The 14,553-nt window shown below is 33.2% G+C and overlaps 1 protein-coding gene across 1 annotated transcript; it reads right to left on the bottom strand.

The window, feature by feature from the left end:
• Window positions 1–4,866: 4,866 nt before the first annotated feature.
• LOC137642898 (sterile alpha motif domain-containing protein 1-like) lies at window positions 4,867–14,308 on the bottom strand. Its single transcript, XM_068375763.1, has 3 exons — window positions 13,861–14,308; window positions 9,322–9,427; window positions 4,867–5,008 (listed from the first exon to the last, which is right to left on the bottom strand). Exons 1-3 carry the CDS (start codon window positions 14,306–14,308, stop codon window positions 4,867–4,869), a joined length of 696 nt encoding a protein of 231 aa, XP_068231864.1.
• Window positions 14,309–14,553: the final 245 nt, after the last annotated feature.

Raw genomic sequence — 14,553 nt, 5'->3', positions numbered from 1 at the left:
TATCATAATATTTCCAAATAGAGGATATCGGCAATTAGATAAAAGAAAGATATTTAGATACTTTAAATAGAAAACACACAACTAAAGAGTTGTTCTTTGTGCATAGTAATGACATTTAATTCGCTTGACTTATTTTTTAGTTTTATGTTCAGCCTAATTATACTGTAAGAAATGCTTTAATATTTCCATATTATAATATTTCCACATGAAGGATATCTACAATTGATTAAAAGAAAACTATTTATATACTTTAAATAGAAAACGCACGAATAAACAGTGCATAGTTATGATATTTAGTTCGCTTGACTTACTTTCTAGTTTTATATTCAGCTTAATTATACTGTAAGGACTGCTTTAATATTTTCTTATTATAATATTTCTACGTGGAGGATATCTGCAATTAATTAAAAGAAAACTTTTTAAATAATTTAAATAGAAAACGCATGACTAAACAGTTTATTTTGTGTATATTAATGACATTTAATTCCCTTAACTTGTTTTCTAGTTTTATGTCCATCCTAATTTACTATAGTGATTGCTTTAATATTTCCTTATTATAATATTTCCACATGGAGGATATCTGCAATTATATAAAGGAAAGCCATTTAAATACTTTCAATAGAAAACGCACTACTAAACAGCTATTCTTTGGGCATAACAATGACATTTAAATCGCTTTACTTATTTTTCAGTTTTATGTTCAGCTTAATTTATGCTTTACTTTTTCGTTATTATGATGTTTCCACATGAAGAATATCTGCAATTAAGTAAAAGAAAGCTATTTTAATACTTTAAATAGAAAACGCATGACTAAACAGTTTATTTTGTGCATAGTTTTGACATTTAATTTGCTTGACTTATTTTCTAGTTTTATGTTCAGCCTAATCATACTGTAATGAATGCTCTAACAATTCCTTATTATAATATTTTCACACGGAGGATACCCACAATTAAGTAAAAGGAAGGTTTTTAAATAATTTAGGTAGAAATGTATGACTAAACAGCTATTCTTTGTGCATAACAATGACATTTAATTCGCTTGACTTATTTTTCAATTTCATTTTCAGCTTAATTTATGCTTTACTTTTTCGTTATTATGATGTTTGCACATAAAGAATATCTGAAATTAAGTAAAAGAAAGCTATCTAAATACTTTAAATAAAAAAACACATGACTAAACAGTTTATTTTGTGCATAGTATTGACATTTAATTTGCTTGACTTATTTTCTAGTTTTATGTTCAGCCTAAATATACTGTAATGAATGCTCTAACAATTCCTTATTATAATATTTCCACATGGAGGATACCCACAATTATGTAACAGGAAGCTATTCAAATCATTCAGATAGAAATGCATGACTAAACAGCTATTCTTTGTGCATAACAATGACATTTAATTCGCTCGACTTATTTTTCAGTTTCATTTTCAGCATAATTTATGCTTTAATTTTTCGTTATTATGATATTTCCGCATGGACGATATCCACAATCAAATGAAATAGAACTCTTTAAATACTTTAAATAGAAAACGCAAGACTAAACAGTTTTTCTTTGTGCATAGCAATGCCATTTGGCTGGCATGACTCTTGATTTCCTTCTCGAGGACGCAAAGTATAATATGACCCTCAGGAAAAGAGCTAATTTCGGTGCATTGGCCAAAGAGGATCAGAAGGTCATTACAGTATTCTCAAGCTTCTTTAGTCCATTTACGAGAGAAGTTCAAGGAGAATTGTTGCAAAAGATCACAGTAATGATAAGTAATTCCCCTTAGGCACTTGAATTAGCATTTACATTTTTATTTTTCTTATTCTTGGTAACCAAAATGACATTCAATAGAATATTCTGGCAGAAAAACGGGGTAAAATGTAATAACTTGCAGGCAATCAAATAAAAATGAGAAATAGTAATTAATTCTATTTTTTTTCTATGATTATGTGTTATCAAATTATAGCCTCCCCAATATTTTTATGAATAAAGTTCATATTCAAATTATGGTCTGTTATAAGTTGATCACTTTACTAAAGGTTCTCACTGTATTTCATTCCTTTCTTTTAGTCTGTCTGTCTGTCTGTCTGTCATTGTCCTCTATAGATTTTATGTCTGCCTGCTTACATCTAGCCGAATTATGAAGGTGCATTTTGATTCATTTTTTTATGAATATTAATCAGAATTCAACCAAGAAGCATATGTGAAAATTTTGTATCATTTATTACATGTGCAGTATGGATTAGATATAAAATTATGCTATTTGTTACTCATAGACTAATATCAACTTTGATTTCCTAAAAAAATATTCTAGAAAAATACTTTTTCTCTGATGTAGGGTGGTTTAATAAAGGCTATATTCACGATTTTTTTAATTTTTTCAGTTTTTTTTTTTAAATACCAAGAGCGAAATACGTTTCTTATTTTCATATAATAGAAATCTTGATGCAAGATTTATAGATTCTTTTATGTTTCATTAAACTCAAATAAAAAACAAATAAACAATGGTACGGGCCATTTTTATTCTTCTCCACCAATTCTTTCAGTCACTGTAGCTAAAGGAGAGAGAGAGAGAGAGAGAGAGAGAGAGAGAGAGAGAGAGAGAGAGAGAGAGAGAGAGAGAGAGAGAGAGAGAGATTGGATTGGGGGAGACTTGTGTGTTATGTCGGCTAGATATACATAAACATTAGATGCTAATCATATGTATTCAGCTTCCAGCATCTTCACGAACATGTCAATAGAACAATATGGTAAAAGCGAAGTGCTTTTTGGCATGTGATGAGTGATTGATCTTCTTTCTTCTGATTGATCTATTTATTTCCTCTCTAATGACCATCTCCTCTTTATCATCTGGCTGTGAAAGTGTTTTTATACTTTCTAATTTGGTTGGTGTTTGACTTAAAACGTTCCGATCTCGTTAGCCTTTCTGTACATGGTGTTTAGATGGCATTTAGAGTCCCAGTGAGGGAGGAGGATTGTGGGTCCTCTTCGGAGCTCTGCTAGAAAGAAGAAGTGTTGGGGGCGTACAGGATATCATTGAGATAATTTCAAATCGATGATGCACCAAACAACAGCTTGATAGGCTCCATACCAACGTTACCTAAAGGAGTAGCTGCTACACTTGCGCCGTACTATAAGGGATATATATATATATATATATTTATATATATATATATATATATATATATATATATATATATATATATATATATATATATGTTTGTGTGTGTGTGCACGTGTGTGTTATTTTCTGTAAGTTATAGCTGAATTTAAAGAACCCAATGGCCTTGTAATATATGGTGAAAATAGCTTAAATCTCTTTCATCCATTTGAAACCCCATTCTTTTCCAATTCTTTAATAGGTTCGCTTAGTAATTTCCCCTATACTTCTAGTGTAGATGTTTGGTTTGAATTATTTTTGTTACGATGATTCTTTATTCTTACACTATCCAGGAATCATCCAATCTTGATAGATAGATGCCCTTCCTATATCCTCTTTTATCATCTGGAGTTTAGACTAAATATGGAATTCTACCAAATAAGATGTATTCACTAATTGGTCACTTCACAGGAGAGGATATTTTTCCGTATGGAAATATTTTGCTCGTTAGGAGGCATATCTTCATATAAGAGGATTTTCCCCGAGCGGCCTCGTAGTTTCTATAGGCCGCTATACTGGAACCGAGCGGGCTAGCAGTGTACATGTCCAGTAAATCAGTACCGCTCGAAAAATCTTCCGAGCGGGTCGCGTATGAAGAAAGGTCTATCGCTACTTGGGGGGCTATGACTTAGTGTCTAAGATCCCCTGTCCGTGCTAAATGCCCTGGCAATCTATACAGACAGACAGACAGGCTATTGCTATGAAAGGCCCCATCAATTTACATTGATGTTTAATCCGCTGGAACAAGACCGCGCGGCAGCAAACTGCTCTTGTGAAGCGAGGTATATATCTGCCATTAGAGTCTGAGAACCGATGAGGAACCTTTAAGCTGAACTCCCTTCACCAGCCCCAACATCAATGATCATCTCTTGGCAACTTTTGAAGCTAAGTTAGTAGTTTCATAATCATGTAACAATCAGGTATGTCACTGATACCCTTAATTTTCTTTCATCTGTTCAGAATAATCATATTTCTGTAACTTTCTATTCAATTAATAGAAAGGGTTTAAGTATGTTCCTGTAACGTTTTAGTCAATTAATAGAAAGGGTTTAAGTATGTTCCTGTAACGTTCTAGTCAATTAATAGAAAGGGTTTAAGTATATTACAGTAACTTTCTATTCAATCAATAGAAAGGGTTTAAGTGTATTCCTGTAACGTTCTAGTCAATTAATAAAAAGGGTTTAAGTATGTTCCTGTAACGTTCTAGTCAATTAATAGAAAGGGTTTAAGTATGTTCTTGTAACGTTCTAGTCAATTAATAGGAAGGGTTTAAGTATGTTCCTGTAACGTTCTAGTCAATTAATAGAAAGGGTTTAAGTATGTTCTTGTAACGTTCTAGTCAATTAATAGAAAGGGTTTAAGTATGTTCCTGTAACGTTCTAGTCAATTAATAGAAATGGTTTAAGTATATTACAGTAACTTTCTAGTCAATTACTAGAAAGGGTTTAAATATATTCCTGTAACTTTTTATTTAATTACTATAAAGGGTTTAAGTATAGTATTGTAACTTTCTAGTCAATTACTAGAAAAGGTTCAAGTAACTAAGAAACATAGAAATATGAATAGATAAAGTTCCTTGGCTAAACATAAAGGAAATGCTAAACAACATAAACTGTGTAACAAGGATCATTTCTTGTGACGAAAAATTATATTCTTTTATCAAAATAGTTTTTTTTTTGTTTTTCTCGACGTGTTTCCAGCTTTATTCACGTTCGTGTCACTACAAGCTCTTAGAGGCTTCCCTGGAGAAACGCCTTCGTCTGGAGAATTTTTCTTCTTCTTCTTCTTCTTCTTCTTCTTCTTCTTCTTCTTCTTCTTCTGCTTCTTCTTCTTCTTCTTCTTCTTCTTCTTCTTCTTCATTACTAACGCATTATTTTTCGCATAAAAAGAATAAAGGATTCTGAGGAAACAAAAAGGTGAATGCCTCTCAAATCCTTAAGGATTCCGCGAGGAGAAATGTTTATGTTTATAGTCTTTTGTAAGAGAGAGAGAGAGAGAGAGAGAGAGAGAGAGAGAGAGAGAGAGAGAGAGAGAGAGAGAGAGAGAGAGGGGGCGGTGTTGTTTACCTCCGTCAACGAAATTGGGAGAAGGTTATGATTTTGCCCCTGTTTGTCTATTTATCCGGTTGTCTCTTTGTTTATTTTATTGTTTGTGAACAATTTCCTGCCCACAATTTTACTCAGTAGTGAAACTATCAAGGATTAATTGTTATGTTGAGACGTGGAAGAGATTTAATTTTGAAAGTCCTAGGTCAAAGGTCAGGGTCATGGTTGAACAAAAGGTCGAATGAATTCACTCTAACCTTAACCCCTACGGCCTAAATTGATTCTGGGAAAGGCAAGATGGTTTCGAGAAATAAGCTACCGTGTCGGAGGTCTGCACTATCTGAGAGCTTTTCTATTTAAGACATGTTCTACTTCATACAAGTCTATCTCATAGTCTTGTATGTATTTAAATTATTGCTGTCCTTATTTATAGAAACCAGATTGTGAAGTTATAATCTCAATCTTGTACTTAGAGCTTTGAAGTTTTAACTAGTTTCATTTTTTTTCTTAATTGATCTAGTTAATTTACATCTATTTTTTCTAGTTTAGGTATCACTTAATACAAATCTCTCTTTATGGTTTATGAGATATTTTCACCATTATTCTATTTTAGGTTTATTTATTATTTGTATTTTTATGTTGTTTTTTTTTTTAATTTCAACGTTTTGGAGTGTTGTATAATTAAGGTCGTTGTAATGAATAATAGTAATAATAATAATAATAATAATAATAATAATAATAATAATAAGAAGAAGAAGAAGAAGAAGAAGAAGAAAAAGAAGAAGAAGAAGGCGAAGAAGAAGAAAAATACAAATGAAAACGTTAACCTATATATTATAGGTCCACATTTTCATGGAGATTATTTTGAAAGTACATGGTTAGTGTACTGTAAGTACTACAATGCCTCCAGATTTGATTTGCACACATTCATGTCTTAGTTTTAATTTCTGAGACCATTCCATTTAATTAAATAGTCAAGGTTATAAGACGACATGAAAGGTGATATGAGTGTATTGCTCGACTAATTCTTTCCGAAATCTAAGTCGTATTCTAATTTAATTTCTAAAGTGACTTTTTTATAGGTTTATAGGTTTAAAGGCCGCCCATTAATGGCAGAGGCAAGGGACAGTGATATTTCCCTATCAAACAGGAAAATGCCCTAGAGACTGACCATATATACATATGATCAGCGCCCAAGCCCCCTCTCCATCCAAGCTATGACCAAGGAGGGACAGGCAATGGCCGCTGAAGACTCAGCAGATAGACCTATAGGCTCCCCCAAACACCCAATCCTTAGCTCACAAGGATAGTGAGGTTGCAGCGACCAAAGAAACTAACGAGTTATAAGTTGTGTTATTTGTGGATGATTTGTTTATAACAGTTCCATTTAAATTAGTTCACAAAACTTTCAGCTGAGCTCCACAAGGCACTAGATGAGTTGGAGGACCCAGGCCTACATGACTGAGGACTATAAAGCGTAAGGTAGGAGATGATGAATGGAGAAGTATTGATTTAAAAGCTCGAGATAGAGATGACTTGCGAAATGTGACCGAGGTCGTTTGCGTCTGTATGCGTAAGAGGAGATATTGTTGATGATGATGTTGATGTAAAATCAGTTAAGTTTACATTAGGTTTTAATGTATGTCTGATATATTTTTGGCTTTTGTTCTTTGTTCTTCTGTAAACTTATGAAAAGGATAAAAATAACGTTAGGGTTCTGTATCAACATATTCTTATAAAAGAGATAATACATTTCAAAACACTATCTTTCTGTGTTTTGAAAGTATTTTATTAATTTTCTCTATTTTTCCATGAACACTTTCTGACCTTCAGCAAACATTTAGAAAATTTGTCAGTAAGCAATCTACGATAAAAAAAACTCCTTTACTTTACCAAAATAAGAAAAAAAAGATAATTCATAAAAAAGAATAGTTCTCTTTAGTCCCAATCATGAAAGAAATAAAAAACCTTTTTGGTCACATCATCATTAGAAGGGAATCTCTTTGGTAACATTAACATGAAAAGCAAGACTGGTTTTGGTGTCTTTGTACACTAAACTATAGTTCCTGGAAACCAATAATGAATGTTGCCGTGCAAATTCCATCAGACAGTCTCTTTGTGAAGTACTAATTGGGACTTTTACAAACACACCGAGAGTTTTGTTTTAAGAACTTTAATCGGAAGAGCAATGTTGATACGTTGTCCAAAAGACTAATATCACAGACTGGAAACATCACCATGAAAGTAAAATTAATAAGAAAAATAATCATCAATCCACCTGGAAGTAAAAAGAGGACAATGAACTATTTCGTATCACAGTAAACACACTAGAAGACTTATATCTCACTTACTTTGATGGCTGCTTTTCCGGTCCCATACTGAAGGGGAACCCCACTCTCTACAGGACCTCCACTGTCGTTTTACCTTGTTCGTTCAGAGTATTTATCGTTTCAGATCACGTATTGTTCATTTAATGTTAAATCTTCACTGTTGTATGATTTTTGAAATAAGAACGTCTTTAGTTTCCTCTTGAAAGCCTCAACGTCATCAATCATTCGAATGTTTCGTGGGAGTTTATTATATAGTCTCGGGGACGCATATTCAAAGGCCATAGAGCCTAAAGTAGACATATATCTAGGTTCCAACAGTTTGAAGCCATCTGTAACTATTCTCGTGTATTAATCAAAACAAATTGGTATTTTAGAGAATTTTTCGAAAATGACTACTATTTTCCCATTAGTAGGCTTTTCAACATTATATATGAGGAATCTTCTTAATGAAAAAATAATTTACCAAATGAGTAAATGTATTATACATTATCCCTAGTTGTATCCATTACGGTATTTGGTAAATTGAGGATGCAAATTTGCTCTCTCTCTCTCTCTCTCTCTCTCTCTCTCTCTCTCTCTCTCTCTCTCTCGTTCCCCAATTTTAGGACACCGTATAATCTCAATAAATGAGAGACATGAGATACTGTAGATTTGTTAATTGAATTGTCACATTACTGAGAAAAAAATAGATAGAAGAGAGACATTTATATTTTCAATTGCAATACCAAAACCTTATTTTTCTTGAAGGGAAGATTACACAGGAGATGAGACACTTTTATAAATAAATAGATTTTGTAAATTTATCAAATTGTAAAAGATATCTTTTATTTACGGGTAATTTACATCTGTATTCTTTTAATCAAAATTATATTTTTCTGATCTCCAAAAAATAAATTTTTCTTTTGGGTAGCTTTAACCATGAATCTATAAGCAACATGACCAATTATCAAATGACCATCTAAAATAGTAGTCTAGTTTTAATCATAACTCCAAGTCAGATATCCCAGTAGATTTATATTATTTTAAGCTAGGATACTACATATAACATATCCTTATAGTAAGAGAAAATTAATGTTATTTAAAAAAAAAATCTAAAATTCCAATAAGTTATTAAGAACCAAATATTATCACTAAAATCGTGAAGATAATTTTTTTTTTTTTTCAAATAGTTTGAGGACTTGATATATTTCCATTGACGGTGGGACGTTTCTAATAATGTCTATAGAATATGTTTTATCAGTAAAAAGGGAATTAGATAATTGAGATGCCTAACTGATATACAAGATGAATTCTACTTAAGTACTACAAGAAATACTGAAGTTATTACTGCTATAGGAAATTGTGATTATCGCCATCGAGAAATCTTAACTGACATTTGTGGAAAATATTGAGATGAGGATCAGTTTTACTTCTACTACGAAAGCTTCTATTTTTATTAACATATCAAACTTAAAGTGGTGAAATAGATTTACCTCAAACTCAGAGAATAAGATTATCATTATGTCCATTTCAACGACACTTCTATGAAAGGAAAGAAGTTCGATATTTTCTGATGGCAATGCTCCCCTTAGTGGATTCTAGTTTTAAAGGTTTAAAGGTCACCCATGAATGGCAAGGGCAAGGGACAGTGACATTGTCCTATCGAGTAGGACAATGCCCTAGAAACTGGCCATATACACATATGATCAGCGCCTAAGCCTCCTCTCCCCCAAGCTAGGACTAAGGAGGGCCAGGCAATGGCTGTTGATGACTCAGCAGATAGGCCTATAGGCTCCCCCAAGCCCCCATCTTTAAACTCACAAGGATGGTGAGGTTGCAGCGACCAACGAAACTAACGAGTTTGAGCGGTACTCGAGACCCTGTTCTTCTCTATATAGTCCAGAATAGAATTGCCGAGTGTTGAGAGCTGCATTAAGGTAATATACAACAGGTCTGTCTTGAAGGTATTAACCTTTTTGTTGTGGTTTCTATCTGTTTCATGTTCCGTTTTTCATAAAATTGCCAAAAACAGAAGGATCTGGCTTCTTTACTATTTATAAGTTTTAAGACCGTCTTTTCAAGACAGTACGTATCCTCTTTATAAGCATTGAATTCTGATAAACCCCATTTTCCTTGTAGGATGTGTTTCTTTCCAGTCATTCTTATCCTGATATCCTAACCTTAAAATAATCTAAGACTTTGAAACGGAAATAGAAGCATAAGTACAGAATGAAGTAGAGGATAACACAGTAGAGCGTGGACCTCCGCCACGGCAGCTAATTTCTCGACCTTTTGCTCGACCTTGACCTTAATCGTTGACCTAGAACTTTCAAAATTAAATCAATTTCACGTCTCAACATAACAATTAATCCTTGCAAGTTTCACTACTCCATGAGTAAAATTGTTCCCAGGAAGTTCTTCACGCAAACAAACAGACAAACAGGGGTGAAAACATAACCCCCTCCTGATTTCGTGTCCGGAGGTAAATAACAGCAGCGCATTATCATTTCCGTATATTACCTGTGATGGGCCTGAAACAAGAAACCTTTTTTTTTCTGATATTGAATCTTTGATAACGTTAAGCCGCATGTTTTTAACATTGAGTCTTTTGTACTGAAAATACAATTTCGGAATTAGTCAAACAGATAAAATAATGTTTGGATTGTACGTTTAACAACTGATTAGATTAAATTAGATTCTGGCAGGCTTATGCGATGTTTGATAGGTAAGGGATAATTAACTATGTAACTACTTTTCACATAAGGTGAATGTGACGAGTATTTTATCTTGTTCAAATTTAGTCATTATTTATTCTAAACGTTAGTACCTAGTTTCAATTCAGATGTTGTTTATTGAAAAGTAGATGTTTATTATTATTATTATTATTATTATTATTATTATTATTTTTTTTTTTTTTTTTTTTTTGCATTTAAAGATTATACTATAGAAGAAGCACTAAAATAAATTAATAAAGGCTATATATTATTCTTCAAGATGATATTTCTTACAAAATCACTACTCATTTAATCGTTTTTCCTTAATTCTTTTTATGTTTGTTAATGAAAACTATATCAAAATATCATGGAACTATGCGAGGCATAATTTTGTGCATGAATAATTATTTTTTGGGGTTTAAATCTATATTTACGGGAGTTATTTGTCTATAAAATATCCTAAGATAAAAAAAATTTAAGGTTTTTACTTTTTTATTAACTGCTTCGTTATATTGAAAGAAATTCTCCAACAAATAACTATTTTTCTAAGGTTTTTGAAATCCACACTAGCTGAAATAATATTGATATAGAATGTTGTGGTAATTTACAACAAATTACATTTTTTGTTTGAAAATTCGGTATATTGCAAGCAAAATGGTCTTCCGCTGTCTTGGGTTAGAGTTCTCTTGCTTGAGGGTACACTGGGGCACACTATTCTATCTAATTTCTCTTCTTGTTTTGTTAAAGTATTTATAGTTTATATAAGAAATATTTATTTTAATGTTGTTACTGTTCTTCAAATATTTTATTTGTCCTTTTTTTCCTTTTCTCACTGGGCTTTTGTCCCTGTTGGGGCCCTTGGGCTTATAGCATCCTGCTTGTCCAACTAAGGTTGTAGCTTAGCAAGTATGTAATAATAATAATGATGATAATGATAATGATAATGATAATGATAATGATAATGATAATATGGTCATTTCCTAAGTTGTTTGTTCCTCAGCACTAGATTACGCACAATTTGGCCGAATTTCAAGTTAAAAAGGTTTTCGCTATGGGAAAGAAAAGTCTGGCCAGTCGACGAAAGTACATTCTTCTCGGTAAAAATAAGTATAAATACAATTTTAATTACTTTTTCTAACACGTCTTTCATCTTTAATCAAAATAGAATCGTCAAAGGAATAATCAGGCTCTTGTATGTAAATAAATTCTGGCTAACGTCATTTTGTCTGTAAGGATAACAAGTAAACCTTGGTTCAGTTAGCCATGAATATTCAATAGAATTATAGATTCAACTACGTCCTTTGATAGCTGGTAGTTATTTAGAAAACTCGGGCAATATATGAAAATGTATTCTAGTTACTTAATTTAGTTTGCTGAGCAATGATAATTATGATATTTGATGCATAATGTCAAAGTACACAAGAGGTTATTCTAAACCATATAAATATGTACATTTCCCTCTTTGTTTTGAAAGTTGAATATATGTATTCAACAAAGAAACCCAAAGTAATTTTTCATTATTCAATAAGCATTGCACATTAATTCTTTTTTTTTTTCTTTTTGGTGTGTGTGTGGGGGGGGGGGGGTGTTGGTTTAAGAATCAGTTTTAAAAATCAAATAAAAATATACTTTTGCACTGGTCGACAAAAAAGGTATGATAGGTTTCCTCTATTATCCAGTACTCCCTAACCCAAACAGCTGGGATTATGTTGTTTTATTTTTAGCATCATTATTGAATGTTTAAGTAATAGATTACATAGAGTAGTTCTTCATGGGCACCAATGTGAGTATTGGAGTGTGATATCTATTGTTCCTCAGGATAGTGTTCTTGAACCGATTACTTTTCATATTGTAATGTATAAACCAGAAAACAAGCTCGTTGTATATGCAGATGATGCTACTCTCTTTTCCTCAATTCCATCTCCTAAATTTATATCTGAGATTGCTGAATCCCTTTATAGAGAACAAGCTAAAATTAGTGCATGGTGTAAATCGTGGGGCATGAGGTTGAACCCTAACAAAACTAAAAGTATGATTCTAAGTATGGCTCCTCAGCATCCAGATGTCTGCATTGATAATGTTTCTTTAACTCTATGCGACTTTAAAATTTTGGATGTTAATCTCGGTTGCGAATTATTTTTGAGAAACATATTCGGTCTATTTCTTTTTCAATTGCACAGAAAAAATGGTTTATTGAGAAAGCATTCAGATTTTCGATGGTCATTCTATTCTGAAGAAATGTTTTTCATTCTTTCATTCTGACTTCTTTCGAGTATTTTTCTCCTGTCTAGTCTTCAGCTGAGGAGAGTCTCATCTTAATTTGTTAGACATAAACTTGCTGTCTGTGATATTTGTTATTCCTGATCAAGATATCAATCTCTGGCATCGTCGATCATTTAGTTCTAATTGCATGTTGCATAAGATTTTTCATAATAGTGACAATCCTTTGCATTCGGATCTTCCAAGACTGCGCCATCCTGCACGTAGTACTAGGTATGCAGTTAGTTCTAACAGTCTAGCCTTCTGCATCATAAAGCTTAATACTGTGCAGTAGTTTTGAGGTTTTATTCCAGATGTGATGAGATTGTGGAATGATCTTCCTAAACAGGCAGTTGAATCGGGGAATGATGTTCAAACTTGCCGCAAATGTTTTTATGTTGAACCAACTGACATGGGTCTCTTCATATAGTATATATGACATATCTAGTTTACCGCTATTACTGATATAAAGATTTTCTTTACTCATTACTTCTCATATAGCCAATGCTTTATTTCATTTGCTTATTTCCTTTTCTCACTGGACTATTTTCCCCGTTGGAATCCTTACACTTGTAGCATCCTTCTTTTCTAAATAGAGTTGTAGCTCAGATGATAATAATAATAATAATAATAATAATAATAATAAACTGTGCCCCTACCATACACATTTTACTGGTAATAGTCCTGCATGCAAAACGCTCTAATTGATAAAACTAGTTAAAGAAATAGATGCTACTGAATCATTCAAGTACATTTTGACAGATTGCGCCCCCCCCCCCACCCCCGCCAGGTAAGAAATATATCAGCTTTTGTAACATCATAATCGAGACATAATTGGCTGCACATTATCACAAGACCCCGAATAGAATACTACATATTTCTCCGCCTTAATGAATCAAAGGACAGATCATTTCTACTGTAAATTGTAAAAATTATATTGAATTATCTAGAATCCTTAGAACAAATTTTATCTCCTGAACTCTATTTTCTCAAAGGAAATGTTACTGAACTGAACAAACCATATTTGTAAAAGACATAAAACTTAATCTACAGTTGATTAGGATTTATAAGTAGTGATAACTTAATCCTTATTCCCACATGTTTCAGAGATAAAGTATAAAGGTTTGATCATGAAAACTATCTAAAAATGTATTTTATTGTGGGCAATGTTATTACGATTCATCTTGAGACTAAAAAAAAAAAGTTCGTCTTATTTAGTCCACTGGATCAAGTCCTTCCCTTCGAAACTTTTTTAATTTTTCTTTACCAAGGTATAATTAAAACTTTTTATCTTTTCTTTCCGACGTCCTTCTAGTATAATAAAACAAATAACTGAAATTCCATAATTCTTTGGTTCTTAAAAAAGTATCTGTTGAAAGGTGATCACTGTGGAATTGGTGTTGTCTTCTTGCAAGCGTTTCTTGAATTCCACAAGAGAGTAGCTGGACCAGGAACGTTTGGCAGTTGGAGTGGGATTTCAAAAGTATTCTCAGATTATCTGAAAGAGGAGCAGGAGTAGCAACAGAGGCATCATGAGGAGTAGTAGGAATAAGAGCAGAAGCAGGAGAAGGAACAGCAGGAGAAACAGCAGCAGCAGCAGAAGGAGTAGCAGGGGGAGGAGCAGCACCAGCAGGAGTAGCATGACGAGAAGGAGCATGAGGAGCAGGAGTACCAGCAGTAGCAGGAAGAGGAGGAGGAGCAGCAACAGGAGTAGCAACCGAAGTAGTAGAAGCAGCAGAAGGAGGATCAGCAGCAGCAGGAGTAGCAGTAGCAGGAGGAGGAGGAGTAGCAGCAGGAACAGCAAGAGCAGGAGCAGATAACAACAAGAGTAGCATGAGCAGCAGTAGCAGCAGGAGCAGCCGGAGGAGCAGGAGCAGCAGCAAGAGTTGAAGGAGGAGCTGACCAGGAGGAGGAGAAGGAGCAAGGAGGAGGAGGAGGAAGAGCAGCAGCAGCAGCAGCAATAGCAGCAACAACAGAAGCAGCAGCAGCAGTAGGAACAACAGCAGACGCTTTTAGAATATATATCAGTTTGATTAAGACAAAAGGAAGGAATCCTAAGTAATATTGTATTTATCAAATG

Source organism: Palaemon carinicauda, chromosome 6 (assembly GCF_036898095.1).
Source record: "Palaemon carinicauda isolate YSFRI2023 chromosome 6, ASM3689809v2, whole genome shotgun sequence".
In the NCBI taxonomy this organism is placed as follows: domain Eukaryota; kingdom Metazoa; phylum Arthropoda; class Malacostraca; order Decapoda; family Palaemonidae; genus Palaemon; species Palaemon carinicauda.
The sequence above is the reverse complement of the archived record's forward strand: the minus strand, read 5'-3'. Positions and strand labels throughout refer to the sequence as shown.